An 18,825-nucleotide genomic window follows, 5' to 3' on the forward strand; every position below is an offset into this window, starting at 1 on the left:
ATTGGATCGATGAAAATAAAAACGCTAGTCCTCACTTTTGTTGAAATAAAACTAACGCTTTTTAAAGGTCCAGTGTGTAGGATGTAAGGGCATCTTTTGGCAGCAATGGTATATAATATTAATAGCGTTATTTTTGTATGTGTACAGTCACCTAAAAATAAGAATCATTGTGTTTTTGTTACTGTAGGATGAGCCCTTTATATCTACATACAAAGTGGGGCCTCTTCCACTGCCATGTTGTTCGCCCAAAACGGACAAACCAAATCACTGGCTCTAGATACATTCACGTTTTTATGCTCTCCTGCATGCATTGGACACACACTACACACTTTAACGGGTCAGAAGCCCAAAAGGTTGCAACCACTGGGCGAGAATACATTGACATAGAGTCAGGTGGAGTGTGGAGGGTGAGGTTAGCTTCAGGTGTAGCTTTAGACTTCTGCAGCACAGATGATGTGAAATTGATAAAGGCCTACCTCCATTGTTTTCAGGAAGACTCAAACAGCTTTTCAAACCGGTCCAATGTGTGTCCGCAGCAGATCGAGGACAATGGGAGCCTAAAGCTAGGCCATCTAATGGCCAACAGAGAGCAGAGCTGTCCCTCACTGAAGAGTAATTAGATCCTTTCTTTACTCCTGCTCTGGCCAATCATCTCACAGTGCTGCCTTTGTACAATGTCCTTCAGCAACTGGGTTTAATAGAGACATAAATGAAAGGGGGTGTAGGTTAGAGAGCCCACTGGGAAAACTACATGAGGGAAGAGGGGAAACAGGGCCGAGGAGGACAAAGAGGCAGGTGTGCAGTGAAAGAAATAACTCACACTAGCAGTGAAACATGCATAACATTTACATCATTGCGCACTTATATTACAAACAGCTGGTGCAGAACAAGTATGCTGCCTTCAGAAATTCTTTTGAATTGTAGTGTGTGTGTGTGTGTTTTCCATAAGTGAGATGATAGCTCGGTAAAGATCCTGTTTTTTCCAACAAAAGTTGTGCCGAGTTCAGAGGCAGTCGACTTTGATAAAGGATTGTCAAGTGACAGTGGATGGCTGATGGATGGCTGCTGATGAAGACAGCAGAGAGAGGTGCTGCTGGAGAGGAGTGTCCTCTGTCACCAGCTGTGACTCAGCCCTGCAGGGGCATGTGGTTGATGTACGACACCGCCAGGGCGATGCGATGATGTTGTTCCTGAGAGACGACTACAGTGCCCCTCAACAAGCAAAGACCCAGAGGCAGAGGTGGACACCTTTATGAGAGACAACCCCCAGCATCCAACACTGTGCTGTTATACGGTACCAGTAAACTCACACTGGCACTGAAATGCTTGGACTCTGTTGGTAAACTCGGTAAACTGTTAGCAATGTGATGCTAACAGTTAGTGGGTGAAGTGTGTGTCCTGTGTGTGTGTGGCTGGGTGGACTCTCACAGCTGTCTTTGGCACGGAGCCATAGACTGTAAAAATAATGGATTTAGCTAACATGACATCACCAATTGGCTTGTGGACCCCTGTTTTGAAGCCTCAAGTTTGGCATTTTGGCTGACACCATCTCGTCTTTTTTGGAGCCAGGGGTGACAACATTTAAACAAGAGGCTGGCACTGTGGAGGAGCGAGGGGTGGATCTGAGAAGCCAAGGACACTATCGACAGACAGACTGTCATTTAAAGCAGCCCGCCTTTAATAACGCTTAATTTTAACCCCTATAGGCTGTAAACATGTGTATATCTGCTATAAAGTTGGGTATTTTCATTTTTAACAGGGGGGTCTATGGGGATCGACTGGCTTCTGGAGCCAGCATTAAGTGGCCGTTCAAAGAACTGCAGTGTTTGGAAGATCCATGTTGGCTTCATTTTTCATACTACTTGCACGGAGCTCACACTCCAGCACCAGCAGCTACCGTTAATACAGTCTGCGAGATGCCACCAAAATGCTAAAAGTATTGCCTAACTACAAAGCACTCCATTCAAACACTTGCCCTTTTTAAACAGGAATTATGCAAATTTGCAGGAAAGCCCAATCAGTCTTCTTTCAGCATTGGCAGTATAAAAACAAAATCGGGGAGTGCAGCAAAATGCCACCTACCTACTTTTGTTCATACAGAATGTGTCTTTTTCGGGGCAATGGGGGGCATGAGCAAGTAACAAAATGTGTAGCACAGCGTGTGACGTAAACAGTGACGTGGGAGAGAAGCCGCGGCTGGTCAGTCCTTCAGCAATTCTCTTGTAAGTTGGCCCGTTCTTCATCGTTCCTGTCATCTGATGGTTAATGGCCTCTTCGTTTGCGAGGACAAGGAGGGCGCGCAATTCTTTGTCTCCCCAGTTGCTCATCTTTACAGTGTCTGTCAGGTTGGCGTTTCCCTCTTGCTACTAGCTGCTCGCTAACTCCTGCTATCAGCTGTTTCCTGTTTATCCATGGCCAGTGGGTTGTATGTGCCGCGTCTTCAACAGCCCCTCCCATCGCGGAAGGCCGCCTTGGTCTGTTTAAACTAACAGGGTTCTGCCAACATGTCTACCCTACTAGGTGGAAAATTGGGCACCTCGGATCAACTCGCCAGTCCAGCTCTGTGTGTCTAAACGCTTGCAGCTTGCCAGCAAAACGGGCCAACATTCGCAGAAAATCTGGCAGTGTAAAAGGGGCTTATGTGTATCAAATGAAGTACTCTATTAGTATTGGTATTGGTATTTTAGATTTTTAAACATTACCCAGCCATAGTTATCCTATGCTGCTTCATCATCAGGCCAACATTTCAGTTTGTCCAATACTTTGGTTTATGACCAAATACCTGCACTTGTTTTTAACGCTAAGTACCAGATGTTAGAATGCTGAAACACTATGCTCAGCATCAGCATGCTGGTATTTTAAGTGTGAGCATGTTAGCATGCTGATGACAGCATTCAGTTTAAAACCCCGCTGTGCCTACAGCTTTGCAGAGCTGCTAGCATGGCTGTTGACTCGTAGTTTTCTTTCATGTAATCAGTTCATCTTTGGATACATGAATGTTCGGGGAGTCCGACCCCCAAACCTTAAGATTCAGTTTGCAATGACATATCAAGCATTTTATTATCTCTGGTTCTGATAAGTGCTATATAATTAGGGGAGAGAGGGAATCTGAACTACGGTGCATAGAAAGAGGACAGGATCAAGACAAGACAAAACAACTGCCCAAAATGCCACTGGGGTCAGGGTAGCTGAAGTATTGCTTTTATGGTTGTTGCAAGCTTAAAAAGCATTAAGTGTGTTTGTGTGTATGAATGTGTTTGTATGGATGCGAGTATGTGTGGGCGGTCTCCCTGACAGTTGATAAAGAGGGAGGTGGAGGGTGAGCCAGGAGATGATGAGAGACAAGGCGCTGACCCCTGGGATGTCCTGCTGGGACATGAGAGGAGCGGGGTCAGGGGGGGCACGTCTTGGGGTTGCAGGGGGGGGGTTGGAAAGTTGGGATGATGGGATGAGAGAGAAGAGGGGATGGGGTACACCAAACATGGAGCCCCCAACTCATGAGAACCAGATGAAGGGCAGACTGGATGACTCTCTGGGGCTATGAGAGGAAGAGAGGGAGAAGAAAGGGGCTCATAAAGCTGTCAGAGTCCGCCTGCATCTCTCTATCATGGCTCAGTGTGCGCCAGATGCACTGCTCCTAGTGCTAGTCCTCATGAATGTTTCAATCATAAGCCAACATATGTACTGCATATCTATAGATGTTTTTAATCTGGGACTGGCCCCGAGTCTGACAAGCTATGTCAGCTCCTTGCTAACAACTGAGGGTTGATGGACTGTAGAGGAAGAATAAATAGTAGGTAATCAGAGAGAAAAGACGTTTGTTCTTGACCTCTTTTGCAGACATGTTTTGTTTCTTTTAGAGATGAAACTCAATACCACACAAAAAAACATTTACGTTTCAAATGAAGCCGCATCACCCCTCTGTGTCTCCCTGCATGTATTGTGTATCCCTGCTGATGAACGAGGGAAGAAAAGAGCTCATGTGAAAAGCAGAAACATTCCCTGCTAACTTACCATCTGTCTGATGATCCAATATTTTACTTTTTATTTGCAGTGGAGCACGATAAGGAGTTCCTACCAGTGCGGCGGCATCACCGAGAGTTCAGATTCGACCTATCGCGGATCCCAGAGGGCGAGGCGGTCACTGCTGCCGAGTTTCGTATATACAAAGACTTCATCCACGAACGTTTCGATAACGAGACCTTCCGCATCAGCGTCTACCAGGTGTTAGAGGAACACTCTGATAGGTAAGCATGGGTTTATGGTTTAATGTTTGTGCATCAACAATGTATATTTCAATATTGTAAACCAGCAAGCTCGTTCACACCATAGACTGTATAAATAAGCGACGTAGCTACTGTGATGTCACCCTTGGGTAAATGGACTGCACTCGTATAGTGCTTTTCTAGTCTTCTGGCCACTTAAAGCACCCTTACACTACATGTCACATTCACCCATTCACACACAGATGGCCGAGGCTACCATACAGGGAGCCACCTGCTACTCAGTAACCATTCACATGCTTTCACACACTGATGAAACAGCCACTGAGATTTGGGGTTCAGTATCTTGTCCAAGGATGCTTTGACATGTGGACTGGAGGAGCCAGGGATTGAACTGCCAAGTGGTAGACAACCTGCTCTACCTCTGAGCCACAGCCGCCCATGGGCTGGACTCTGGGTTTGTGGGCTGCCGTTTTGAAGCCTCGAGTTCGATATATCTTGGCCATAGTCATTTTGGTTTTTTGGAGCCAAAACGACCGTATTTGGACGAGAGCTGTGGAGGAGCAAGGAGTGGATTTAACTCACAGATAATCTGGAACTCAAGCAGCCCTGCCCTTAAATATGTTTAACTTTGGGCCTTGGTAAAATGTAAACTGGTGAGTTATAAAAAGCTCCACCCTTCGTACAGTTGTCCTGATTGTTCACATATTCAGTGACCAAAACTGTTTTTTTGTACCAGGCTGTAACTTGTTTATTTCTGCTGTCAAGTTGGGCATTTTAACATTGGGGTCGATTGGGATTTATTTCTTTTTGGATTCAGCCTCAAGTGGACATAGTTGACATAGTGGTCAAACCATGCAATTACAACTTCCATGGCATATGTGATGTCATGGGCCCCAAAACATTTTTTCCATAGACTTACATTGTGAAAGAGAGGTCTCTAAAGGAAAAAAGGTCTGTGGATTTTTTTTTTCTTTTTTTTTTTCAGCTCCGCCTGTGCAAACACTTAAATAACCCATATTTAAATCATTACGTCGTAAAAGTTGTGAAATTTACTCATAGCTGAATACATAGTTATTTTCCTTTCATTCATGTGAATGACGCTGAGTTGTTAAGAGGCGGGGTTAAAGGGAACCCTAGTGTGCTTGTTTGAAGGGCCCAACGATGCGGGAGATCCCACTAATTTCACACCCGGAAGTATACCCAAATTGTGAAATTACAACTTCCAGGTGCTTCACATGATTCCATTGGAGCCCAAAACAAAATTTTCCCATAGACTTACATTGTGAAAAACACATCTGTTAATCAGAGGATGAATTTTTTGAGCATCACAATATCAGGATTTGATTCATTTGGTCTGATAGCATTTCTAAAGTCTAGAAGAGCTGCATGATTTAATTAGGTAGTGGAGGGCTAAACTGTAAGTTACGCGCTTGGCCTATGCAAGTCTCTTTTGTGCTTTCTCTATGGGCCATGCTGTGCAGAAGCACACAAAATTCAAACTTTTTGGCTTTAAGCGCCACAGAGCAGCTTCATAGGAACGATCAAGGCCCTGCTTCCATCGCTGTATCCAGTTCCCTTTAGGAGCTGTGCACATGCTGCGTCTTTTGCGCCCTCAAATTCATTGTTTTCAAGAGGAAAGATCAGCTCTGCACTCAGGATTTCTGGTAAGGAGGATATGGTGCTGGCTGTGGCCACTTAGCAACATCAGATGCAACCTGCTTCAGTGTCCTTGAAAGTTGGCACAGAGCAGGCACAAAGAGTAGCACCCAGCACCTGACCTCGCACTTTCCAGGCATTTGAAAGATGCGGCATGTGTACGAGCCCTTATAAATCTTTGTCACAGTCCGGCTACATTCCTTATGATAAAGTTAGTTATCTGGAGGAGATGACATTTGCTGACATTTCCATTTTCTTAAATGTGAATAATTGTTTTACATCATCGGCCTTTTTCACAGCAAACTTCAACTTGTCATAGACGGAAAGCACAGTATTTACATCAGTGCTTTTTCTACTGCGATATGTGAAAATGTCTTTGTGAAAAGGGTCTATTGTTAATTGAATAGCGTTGGATTTTGGACTAATGTTTGTAAATTAAAGTCACTTTAGGATCCGGGTATTTGATAATTGCATTTGTTATTATTTTCTTATATTTTATTGACAGGACAATTACTTAATTAGTTAAAAGATTTCATATTTATCAGTGATGAATGTCAGGATTAATCGCAGTCCTTATCCAGAATCTTCTCCAATCAGAGCAGGTCTTAACCGCAGCTTCTCCATGTGGCTAATCTGGGCCGGCCTGAAGGTGTATGTAACTCAGGAATGGCCCATGTCCTGCTCTCCTCGACCCCTCCTAAAGGTTTCTGTTGTCCAGAGGGAACAACACAGTCATTTATTCCTCTGCCAGGGACGGGCCTGGGTACATGAATGAACCAGAGCTCTGTGACACACTATCTGCCCAGTCAGAAAATAGGTCGGGATACATGAATGGCCACATGAAGAACAAGGGATTTTAGTCTCCGATGGTGAAAGAGTAGAAAATCCAGAGTTCAGCGTTGGACAATAGGACTGACTTGGATATGCACTATTTCACCCGCTAATTTTCACACAGTTTTTTCCTCGTGCGCAGCTGTGTTTTTTTTCTCCCTCTCGCTGTCTTTGGCTTTCTGGCTCTCCCACAAAATTCCAGCCAGTGATGGACTGTGTGTAGTGTATGAAAGGACCGGTCGTTTATAAAGCCATTATTGTCAATTAAGAAAATGAAGTGTTCCCCTGGGCCTCACCATCTGGAGCCCTCCCTCCCTCACTCTCTTTCTTGCTCCATCACTCTTCCTCTTCGTTTCACTCCGTCACACTCCTCCGACTCCCTCTCTCCACTCCATTACTTTGCTTCGGTCACTTAGCTTTACACCCTGTCACATGGCTTCAACCTATCTTTTGTAATTGTGTATATAATCCCCGTTGACTTGTGCTCATCTCTGACTTTATTATCTCCTGTGTCCTCTACAGGGAGTCAGACCTGTTTCTGCTGGACTCGCGGGTGATCTGGGCAGCAGAGGAGGGCTGGTTGGTGTTCGATGTTACAGCCACCAGTAACCACTGGGTCCTGAACCCTGGCAGGAACCTGGGTCTACAGCTCGCCCTGGAGAGCACAAATGGTGAGTGTCACACAGATGGGTCTGTTCCCTGGCACTTAGACAGTAAGCTGAAGATGAAGAAAACCGATCAGAAAAGGACAAAAACAAAAGGTGCAAAGACAAGGTGACGAGATTAATTAACACCCTTTCTGACAGTGTAAACAAGAATTCTACAATAAATTATTAAACTTAGATTGCAAAGGTTTACTTAGTGGTAAATGGGAGCCATCTTCATTTGAATTTAAGTATTGTAAGTATCAATTAAAGTAGCTTAACCAGTTAAAGTAGTAACCACCAGTTATCCACCAGTTTCCCTTTCTTGTGAACATGATATCTCAAGGAGATTTCTTTAAATTTGGCACAAACATCCACATGGAATCCATGATGAGCTGATTTAATTTGGTGGTCAAAGGTCAAGGCCACTGTGACCTTGTCTGTCTCATTCTTGTGAACATGGTATCTCAAGAACACCACGAGGGATTTTTTTTTTTTTTTTTTTCAAATTTGGCACAGATATTCACCTGGACTCAGATTAGATTTTGGTGGTCAAAGGTCGAGGTCATTGTGACCTTGCATATGTTTCATTCTTATGAAAGCAATATCTCAAGAAGGCCTTGAGGGAGTCTCCTTAAATTTGCCACAAAGGTCCACTTGGACTCAAGAATGAACTGATCTGAGTTTGATCATCAAAAGTCAAGGTCACTATGACCTCACAAAACATGTTTTTGGCCATACCTCAAGCATTCTTATGTAATTATGACAAAATTTCACAAAAATGTCTCATAGGATGAAATGATGAAATGCTGACATTTTCAAAAGGTCAAAGGTCAACACTGTGAACACTGTAATGTTCTCCAAAAACACTTTTCTGGCCATTATTCAACATCATATCTCAGAAACAGAAGGGGAGACATTGGTGAGCTACTGAATTGGTGAAACTGTGCTGATTGTGCGGATCTCCTGCGATGCCAGGGGGTCCATGTTTTCATGGACATGGATGCAAACTGTAAGTGCAACTTGACAGTTGTGCAGAGGCATACAACTGTCTAATTGACTAATGGAGACAACAATTTTTTAAACTGGTCCAGTACTAAGCAAGAGAACTTCAGCCAGCAGCCACGAAAACAGGCTGTAATCAAAGTGCATGTTCGCACTGTCAATTTACATCTACTGAAAGTGTTTGTTTTTGCCACTGACAGGGCCAGATTGTTTTTTTAAGTGTCCAACAACATTATGGAAAGGATCCCAAAGGAGACAGATCCTTTTTGTTTAACTAGAAGCAGCCCCAAAATCACTATCGCCAAACCCACCAGACTCCATTTGAATAAACAGTAATTTCAGCATGTATGGAGTCAGAATATTTTCACATCTAACTGGATAAATCAGAGGTTGTATTTCAACCAAACCAGAGATGGTGATTGTTGGAACAGTGGAGTGATGAAGTAATACACCTTTTATGAGTTTTATTCTGTTTCTCTCAGCTTTAAATTAAGTGCGCTTTACGATGATAAAATTGGTGTTCATTTGAATAGAATCTGTTGGGTTTGGCTGTTTGTGTACAGCAAAAAGGATCTTACTTTATGACAACAAGGTCTATCTCTGGCAAAAAAAAAAACACTTTAAGTGAACGTAAATTGACGGTGCACAAATGCCCCGACTGGTTACGTTACAGCCGGTTTTCGCCACTGCTGGTTGCATCACTCTTGCTCAGTACTGGACCAGTTTCAAAAATAAGTGACTTGTGATAGACACATAAACATAAGAAAATAGGGTCCAGGTTAAAATACCAGAGGTACCCTTTAAAATCTTGCTTATTCTTACTCTGATTACATTTTAAAGTATCCCTTAGTGGAAACTGGTTGATAGCTGGTGGTAACTACTTTAACTGAATCAGCTAAAAAACATGTGAAAATAAGGCCCAGGTAAAATAATACTGAAGTTACTCTTTAAGGGAAAAACTGCAAAATAAAGTGTAAAACGTAATGCTAGATTTGTGTAGCCGATAGCATTTATAGAAGCTTACAAGTAAATGCAACAAGTTAACTCTGTTCTTGAGGTCAAACAAATCCAAATTAACTGTGTGTGTCACTGTAATGTGGAGTTGATATTGTTGGATTTCTAACAAACATCCAAATTACATCATGTATTGACATCATGGCTGTTCTCTCACACGCCAAAGAATCTGTTGATTCATTCTGCGTGTGTACACAGCAAAGATAAATCAAACCCTGCTCCTCATCATTCATCATCAGTCATTCATCCCCGTCTCCATCCGTCATACCCTCAGCATCATTAGCAGGCATGCAGAAAATACACCGTGTTATCAAAAGGATAACATCTCAGCAGCAGTTTGTCATCACAAGGCTCGGATGTTAGTCAGTGCAGAACTTTATCAGCAAACAGTGTGAAGTACAAGAGTGTGTTTGAGAATATTATCTCTTACAGGATGGCAGGATGTTACATGTTAGCTGAGGAAAACAGAGACTGTACTGCTTTCATGTCGGGGAGAGGAGTGCTGGAGAGGCTGTATCCATGAGTGTGTGTTTGTGTATGAAGGGTTATGGGTGAGCATGCACAGACAGGCACACGGGACATCCCGTCGCCAGCGGCGACCAGAAGCCTTGATTTACCACATAACGGCGATCAGACACACATTCTTCTATGTGAGAAGTAGATAGACACTGCAGGAGAGCACATGCACGAGCATGCACAAACACACCCACACAGACACGCACTCACGCACAAGGAGAGAGGCTTTGATGTTCAGTGCTACATTTGTTCTTGGCATTTCAGAGGTGGAGAAGGGATGAGAAAAAGGGAAAGGAATTCACAGAGGAAAATCTCATTTGTAAAACAGACAAAAGTGTTTGCAGCGAGCAAAGGGACGACCACACACATGCAAAATAAACTCTAAACACCAGCACACCAAGTGGGCACACATTTATTTGATTTCCAAAGCATTCCTTTTCTCCTCTCACATCGCCTTGTTTGAATAAAATCTAGATTTCTGTGATGCCAACACCTGTTGTGCTGCTCTCTCTGTCTCCCCCTACAGGAGAGAGCATCAACCCTCGTGTGGCCGGGCTGATTGGTCGCAGTGGGCCTCAGAATAAACAGCCCTTCATGGTGGCCTTCTTCAAAGCCACTGAGGTGCACCTGCGAAGCATCCGCTCAGCGCAAGGGGGGGCCAAGCAGCGTAACCCCAACCGCTCCAAAGGGACAAAGAGCCAAGAGGCGCTGCGAGTGGCCAATGTTGCAGGTAAACACGCAATGTGTGTGTGTGTGCGTGTTGTATATAGTCTACACTGATGTATGCGGTTGTGTTGTTCTTTTGTTGGCTGAGCGAGGAATCCATGGAATGGGCCGCAGATGACTGGTCGGACCATATGTGAATTCTCCAAACATACAGTGTGCACTCATTGGCATGCAAACACATGTATCCACAAATACACAACACATCCGGGCCGACAAAAGTATGCCATTGGAGCTGATGTGATTGTTGCAGGACAAAACAAGCGATGCATACTCGGGGCCTTTGTTTTAGAGGTGTGAGCGGGCTGTGTTTATGTGAAGCGCTGAAACATTAGACTGTAATGCCTGAGCTTCAAATATCCCTCTGCTGTCTTTGTTTATTTACACAAGCATTACATAGCAGTCGGGGCCAAGTTCCCTGCATGGAGGTAAGGCAGCGCAGGCTTTTATGGCAGAACACATCTGCGGTGTGCTGTGGGGCAACCGGGGCCACAACACATGGACCAAATGGGCCTGTTTGGAACTTTGGATACCAGCAGTCTTTAACTGGATGATGAGAACCAGTCGCTCATGATCATTTCCAATGTGAACCACTCTCAGGAACTAATGTACCACAGAGCCCCAGAGGTCACCAGAGGAAGCGAGAGAGATACCATTAGATAGAAAACAGACGATTCTTCTTCTTTTTTTAACACGTGGATCGGGGTAAAAGGGGGAAAGAAATGTTGAAATGAGTGAAGAGAAAGGAAAGAGAGTAAGTTATGAAACAAGGGGCGAGCCTGCTCTGTGTGCACATCTGTTCCATCCAGTGGAAACTCAAAGCCCAGCACAGTGACCTCTGAGCAGGGTGGCCCATTCATTTGAAACAATTACCAAACTGCTGCTGTATCTGGAGGTGATTTCCTTCAGCCATTGTTTAAACGTTGATGTTTTGTATGAGGATTCTGTTTAGCTCTGTTCTTAATCATCTCTGTCTAATTGGGGTCTGAATGCAGTAAATAGTCACTCTCGTAGCTGGATGGCATAATAGCGCATGTGTTGAGGTATAATCTCTCTGTGTGTATGTCTTCTTCCTCAGAGAACAGCAGCACTGATCAGAAGCAGGCGTGTAAGAAGCATGAGCTCTACGTCAGTTTCAGAGACTTGGGGTGGCAGGTACGGAAAACATTCCTCTCCCAGATAGCCCAAAAGTGCTCGCCCCGACAGAGGCCTAAATCAGACACTCCAGGTTGCAGGTCTCATCCCAGAATCCTAATAAATGACACAGTAGATTCAGCTCACATAATACTTTAGCCCAAGGGTATGATTTCCACAGGGGACAAGTCCATCACACTCTTACAGTGTCAGCCTGATGCTCTCACTAAAATCTCTCTGAACTGTGTCCTTTTACTCTCTCACTCTTTGAGTCAGTTTCATTTGTAACCATACGCGTGAGCTTAAAGGGACAGTTCACCTGCAAAATGATTCTTCGTGTATCAATTACCCACGGCGTCATATGTTAAATCCGAAAAAAAACTTTGTTGTTTTTTTTTTGCACGCCTCCAGGATCCAAAAACGGCCAACGTTCTTCATGAATTAAAGTCATAGGGGTCCACGTTTACCAAACGCAAAACGATTTCAAAGCATGAGCATGCACCTGCGTATGAGCTCCACCTGAGCAGAGTTACAACGCACGTGCGCCACTCTGCCATACATGAGACTGTTTGTAGTGACATGTTTCAAATCATAATTTTTTTTAGCACTGTCGAGTTATTTTGGTTTTCAGCCTCAATGCCTGCCTAAACTCGACCCGGCATAGAGGACGACAGAGGGCACTGAACAACTCTATTCATTTTTCCTTTTCTTAAATGAAGCAGTTGGTTTCCACACAAAGAAACAGTCAATAATATGTTGATAACCTTAAAGACAACACCATAAAATCATGTTGATTAAATCAGTCAATTCAATCAGTAGAATCAGTTAACTGAAATCTCTTATGTTCATCCCTTTAGTTAACTCAATAAACTATTAATCATAATCAGACATCATGTGTTCATAAAAACAAACTCATAATTGAATCATGTCAACTTAAACCTTTAAATGATATATACACCACTGATCTATAGATTCTGCTATCAAGCTAATCAAATGTAATCCATCAACAGAATTAACAAACTAAACTCTTCAGCCACCACACACAACTCAGACATAAATCACAAACACATGAAATGTTAGGCTAAATAAGGTGAACAAATATTTTTAACCTGATGAGACGCCATCACACAAACCCAAAAAATAACCTGCACCGCAGTGAATGAATAAGTGAAACTACTAATGGATTGCTCACTTTCCCTAATAAGCATCACATCTCACAAACATATGTTTTACTTGTGCAGATCAAATTAATTATTACCAATCCAAAGCATACATACCAGTAGCGTCTCTGCAGTCATCTAAGCATTGATGCGTCAAACATTTCCCTGGCCCCCCCTCCCATTTTGTGGGATTCTTTGAGATTTTCTTTTTGTTATTTAGGCATACACTGTACAATTTTAACCGGTTTAACATCTGTGTGAGTCACACTGGTGTAATGTTACAGACTTCTGCAAGCAAACAAACTTCTACCTGCCTCTGAGCTTTGAAACTAATCTTTATTGACAATTGTCAATAGCCAGAACAGTGTGCAGCGGCTGAGAGGCTGTTTCATTGTCTATTGAGCACATAAATCGTGAGGTTTTGCAACAACATTTCTAAAATGCTACAGTGTATGCCCAGCTTACTTCGTCATACCTCTAAGTGTGATGACTAAGGGTGTTAGGAGGGCGCAGGAGATATTTTGTCTGAGGGGTAGGGCCAACAGTGTCAACTTTACAAACCCCTAGAAGAGCTTCAATGTGTCTCCCTCACTTCTAAAACCTTATGTGCGACCACTGGCTCAAATCTGGCTGCTAACTGGAGCTAATGTTTAGCCTAAGTTGGCCCCATGCATGCACTGGCAAAACCGTGTCTGTATCTGTGGGCCAGATCCAGTCTCAAATTCCAGACACACCTTGAGTGTAATGGATACTGAGGCATACTCAAGGTACTTTTACACCCTGTATTTCTGTTTCCAGCACATCATACCCTTTCCCCGTTTCACCAACCCTAAATCTCTCTCCGTCTCCCTCCCCATTCACAGGACTGGATCATCGCTCCAGAAGGATATGCGGCGTACTATTGTGAGGGAGAGTGTGCCTTCCCGCTGAACTCCTACATGAACGCCACAAACCATGCCATTGTGCAAACCCTTGTGAGTAACCATGAAAGCAGGGAACAAAAAACCCAGCAGTCATGTTAAGAGTCTAATCATCTCATCATCTGTCAAGACAATGCAGCCGCTGTTGGAACTACTGTATTTAATGGTACAAAGCAGCTGCAGATTGTGCTTTAGAGTAAACTGTCATCAGTGATGTGACACAGGATAAGGCTTTACGCATGCTTTGTGTCCACAGTACTTTGATTCAGTGTATGACCCTCAGGGTTCCCACGGTCATGAAATTCCTGGAAAAAATGTCGGAAAAACTGTTTACTAGGTCTGGAAATGGTTTGGGTTTACAGATGTTTGGGAAAAGTTTTGAATATATGTTGTATAATGTGTTTATAAAAATCTTAAAACACGTCTAACATTAAGCAAAATCGATACAAGTATTTCTAATTTAAAATATAGCGTGTGATGGTTGAAATGTCACCAGTGTCACATGTTACACATGGGCCAGACCAGCTTTGCGTCATGGTGGCGTTGCAGCCGCGCCCCCTTTTGGGGGAAAACTGCTATCACATCAGGAGAGAAACAAGAAAATGCCGAAAAGCTTTTGTGTAGCCGTCATACATTAGCTCAGGATGGACCCAAATGCAGAGCAGCAGGCAGGTTGAAGGTTACCAAAAAGCAACCTTTAATAGAGCTGATAGAAAAACATCCAAAACTGGCAGGTAACTGAAAATCCAAAAGAAAGAAGAACCAAAACTAAACTGAAAATCAACCAGGATAATACAATGAACACCCAGCAAGAAACAGAACAAGGAATGACATCAAGAACACGGGGATGAACACACACAAACTGACAAGGAACAAAGGGAAACACACAGGTATATATAAACAGAAGACTAATCATAAGAACGAGACGCAGCTGGAGTAGGTGGACACAGGCAAAAGGAGGGCAATGGGGATTGGCTGACAACAAGGGTGTGATGGGGAACACTAGTGTGGAGCAAACAAGGCTTATACAGAACAGGTGTGAAGGGAAGACTCTGGGAACAGGGAAGGACTAACGAGACTGAAGGAAGACAGGTGTGATAGAAATAGGCGGGAAAACACATAAAGACAGGAAGTAAAACCAGACAAGACACCAAAGGAGAGAATATCCGAAATAAAACAGGAAACAGATAAAACATGAATGAAGAACATGAAACAAGGAACACAAACACAGTCCACAAGATAACAGAACATAAACAGAAACCCAGGATCATAACAGTGGCGAGTTAACCACGTCTTTCACATTGAAATTTGAAGCCCATAAGATGTGTGAATATTCACTGTCAGTGTGGTGAATCACAAAATGATCCTGCTGACAGTTACAAGTAATGTATAGCTAAGGATTCTGCAGTACAGTCATACAGCACAGCATCATCAGACTGTCTCCAGCTAAATCTCAACCTGTAGATCAAACTTGCTTTGACCAGTTTGGATATTTACACTTAGCCTGATGATACCTGGGGATCTGAGCATATATACATATCAAATATACATATGTAATTGAATCACCAGGTATCGTGTTCTAGACATTAATAATCTGCCCACTGTGTTGGGTCATTGATCCACTTGGACAGGGGAAGCGATCAGCCTTAGGGAGCGATCACACCGAGATGAAACGCTAGAAATGTGACGCCAGTAAAACCATTGTTTTCCTATGATACAGCGCGTCTGACCGGCATTCAAGCGTCTTTTTAGATGGCCATTTTTCCGGCATCTTTTTAGACGCGGGTTTTTGTAGACACTTCTTTTTAGACATGCGTTTTTAGACACGCATAGACGCTGAAAAGTTAAAATATCTTCAACTTTTTGAGCGTCAGACGCCAGTAGCTAGCATCTTCAACTTTTTGAGCGTCAGACGCCAGTAGCTAGCACACATTGAATAAGCGCTTCCAGCATTTCAAGCATCTTTGAAGCGTCCGTGTCTCTAGCGTCTCATTTCTGTGTGATCACCCCCTTAATCTAGTAAGGTATCATGAACGCTTAGGTTCAGACAAGGTCGCAAAACAAGTACCAGACATGTCCATAAATCAGAAGTTTGCTTAACATAAAATAAATGCCTGTCAGCTTGTTAAAAGTGTAACCCAAGCTGTTGAATTACTTTGACATTTATATGATCTTTGGCTTATGCATCTAGTTGTTGGCATAAATGTCTGACAGACAAATACAGTCAGCAGCATGAGCAGTTTGCTTATCTGGAATTGCCAGAGAAGAGTGTGTAGTAAGACATGGTTGAACCGCTATTTAGGCCTACCCATTTTAAACTACTTAAAGGTCTAGTGTGTAAGATTTAGGGGGATTTAGCGGCGTCTAGTGGTGAGGATGCAGATTGCAACCAGCTGGAATTTCCCCCTGTTGGGTTGCCTTCAGTTTTCATTGTTCAGGAGGTTTTAACCAGAAGCCAGATTATCCGCAGAGGTCTCTTCCTCTCCAAAACAAACGGACCTGGTTATTAAATTATAATTCCATATAAATATAAATATAAAATTCAATTTCTGCCAATAGATCCCCTAAATCCGACACACTAGACCTTTAAATAAAGTCATGGAAACTGGGTGAAATATTCTGAAAGAGTTGTGGAAGAGTTTTGAAAATTCATTGGGAAAACGTGTGGGGCACCCTGGGCTGTGTGTGATACATCCTTTTTACCTTTTGTCAACTTCATTCGTGATGATGAATTTAACATTTGAACTCCCTCTTCTCTTCCCAGGTTCATTTTATTAACCCGGAGACGGTCCCTAAGCCGTGCTGTGCCCCCACACAGCTCCACGCCATCTCAGTGCTCTACTTCGATGACAGCTCCAACGTCATCCTCAAGAAATACCGCAACATGGTGGTCAGAGCTTGTGGCTGCCACTAGGTTATCAGCATCTTCACATAGACACACGCACACACACACACATATGCACACACACACACAAGTAGAGAGGGCTTCTTCTTGCTGTCAGGCGCCATTTGAAACATATGAAACCTGTGCGAATGATTCTCTCGTTACATTTCAAAGGCTGTCCTGAAGTAAACACGATGTTTTGTGGCTGAACAGGACTTTCAATCAGTTTCAGACTCCTCGCCACACATGCACACACACACACGCACAAACAAACACGCACACACACACACTCACGTTTGTGCTTCCTACTGTGTATACAAGACATTAAAAGCAGTGATTGTACTGTATATTCATTCACAGTCAACAATCTTTTGTTTATTTCAATAATTGTTATTGTAGTTGATTCTTTTACTGTAGATTTTATTATATATATAAATATATTTTTATGACTGAGAGACCCGGATGGATGTTCTGAATTTCTTCCATGTACAATACTGTGTAAATATTTGTTGTTGTTTTTTTTTCAAAGCAAGAAGTGTATTTATTTCCTAGAATGTCACTTGTGTTTTCTCCTGTATGTAATGCTGCCTGTTTTTCTTTCACACGATAACAAACACACAAACTCTGAGGGAACGAAAACAAAGTCGACAGAAAGCGACTTTGACACGAGCGTCGAGCTGAAACTCGATGCGCCTCTCCCTGCCTCACGTGTACGCTACACGCTGACGGCGGGAGGCAATTTATGACAACTTGGACCTGTGGAAATGTCTCCATATTTCATCAGTCGAAGCTGTTCCATATATGACGCACATTTTTATAGCAGCAATCAGCTGAACTGTCAGAGAGGGAGCTTTGTACGGAGCATCTTGTTCTGTGTGCGAGACGTTTTCGGATTTATATTCCTCTGCTGTAATACAATCTGTCATATTTAAAAGGTCTATTTATTGAGAGCTGGCTAAGATGTTCTACGGTGTGCTCCGATGTCTCAACCATGTTTTACTGCTGAACTGGTACAACAATAAACTGGGAGAAAAGCAACAAAACCACCTCGAGGTGTGTTGTTTAATCTGGATGGGAAGCAGAATTACTCCGACATGCTGGTGTTGCACTTTCTGAACACGCTCCCCCGCACAAATATTTGCTTTGATTGTAGCAACATCCTCTACCTGCTGACCCGAGATCTGTCTGAGGAGTGTTTCCACGTTCAAAAGCAAACTGAAAACTTTTCTGTTTCCTCAGGTTTATGTTTAGATGCTGTGTTTGTGCGTGTTTTGTGTGTGGTTTGTGCCTGTGAGGTGGATGTGGGGGTTTTTTCTGTCTTTGGGTGGGTGGATGTTTGCACATGCATTTGAATGTAAAGCACGGGCTCTGTGTTTCCTGTCTACTGTAAAGCTAGTCACAGTTCTATTATGTTTGCTGTGGACATAAGAGGATTTCAATTTTGCAAACACTCCTTTAGCAGAGGCTCAGTACATCAAATCCAACAGTCCTGTGCTAAGTATCCATTTATCTTGTCATGTTGAATTGTTGACATTGTTATTGAATTATCGGGTCCTCTAATACAAGATGAGCCCTGGATTTTAATAACAAATAGATGTTTTTGTATCCGCCTCCATACAGCATGTTTATGTAATTTATGTCAACATACTCTGCCTCTAGTAGCCCACACAGTGTTTTGGTTGATTATAGTTTTTCTGATTGCTCAGACACCATCTTTGAAAGTACAGGCCCAGGCTGCAAAACTACACACTCAACACGAAACCTTAAACCAAACCAGCAAAACATTAACATCTTTTGCAAAACTTTTCATTCATTCATTTTCCATAATCACTTATCCTCTTGGGGGTCACAGGGGGCTGGAGCCTATCCCAGCTGACATTGGGCGAGAGGCAGGGTACACCCTGGACAGGTCCCCAGACTATCACAGGGCTGACACATAGAGACAGACAACCATTCACACTCACATTCACACCCTAACCCTAACCCACACCAATTAACCTGCATGTCTTTGGACTGTGGGAGGAAGCTGGAGTACCCAGAGAAAACCCACGCTGACACAAAGTGAACATGCAAACTCCACACAGAAGGGCTCCCCAACCCCAAGTTCGAACC

General features: G+C 43.2%; 1 protein-coding gene across 1 annotated transcript in view; it reads left to right on the plus strand.

Annotated features, from left to right (window-relative positions):
- Positions 1-17,756, plus strand: part of bmp7b (bone morphogenetic protein 7b) — a 34,765-nt gene extending 17,009 nt beyond the window's left edge. The window contains exons 2-7 of the mRNA XM_050065867.1: positions 4,055-4,247; positions 7,236-7,384; positions 10,419-10,622; positions 11,694-11,770; positions 13,773-13,883; positions 16,594-17,756. Coding sequence (XP_049921824.1) covers positions 4,055-4,247; positions 7,236-7,384; positions 10,419-10,622; positions 11,694-11,770; positions 13,773-13,883; positions 16,594-16,743 — 884 coding nt within the window. The 3' untranslated portion in view covers positions 16,744-17,756. The remainder of the gene's footprint in view (positions 1-4,054; positions 4,248-7,235; positions 7,385-10,418; positions 10,623-11,693; positions 11,771-13,772; positions 13,884-16,593) is intronic.
- The last annotated feature ends 1,069 nt before the right edge of the window (positions 17,757-18,825 follow it).

Source organism: Epinephelus moara, chromosome 16 (assembly GCF_006386435.1).
Source record: "Epinephelus moara isolate mb chromosome 16, YSFRI_EMoa_1.0, whole genome shotgun sequence".
NCBI lineage: Eukaryota > Metazoa > Chordata > Actinopteri > Perciformes > Serranidae > Epinephelus > Epinephelus moara.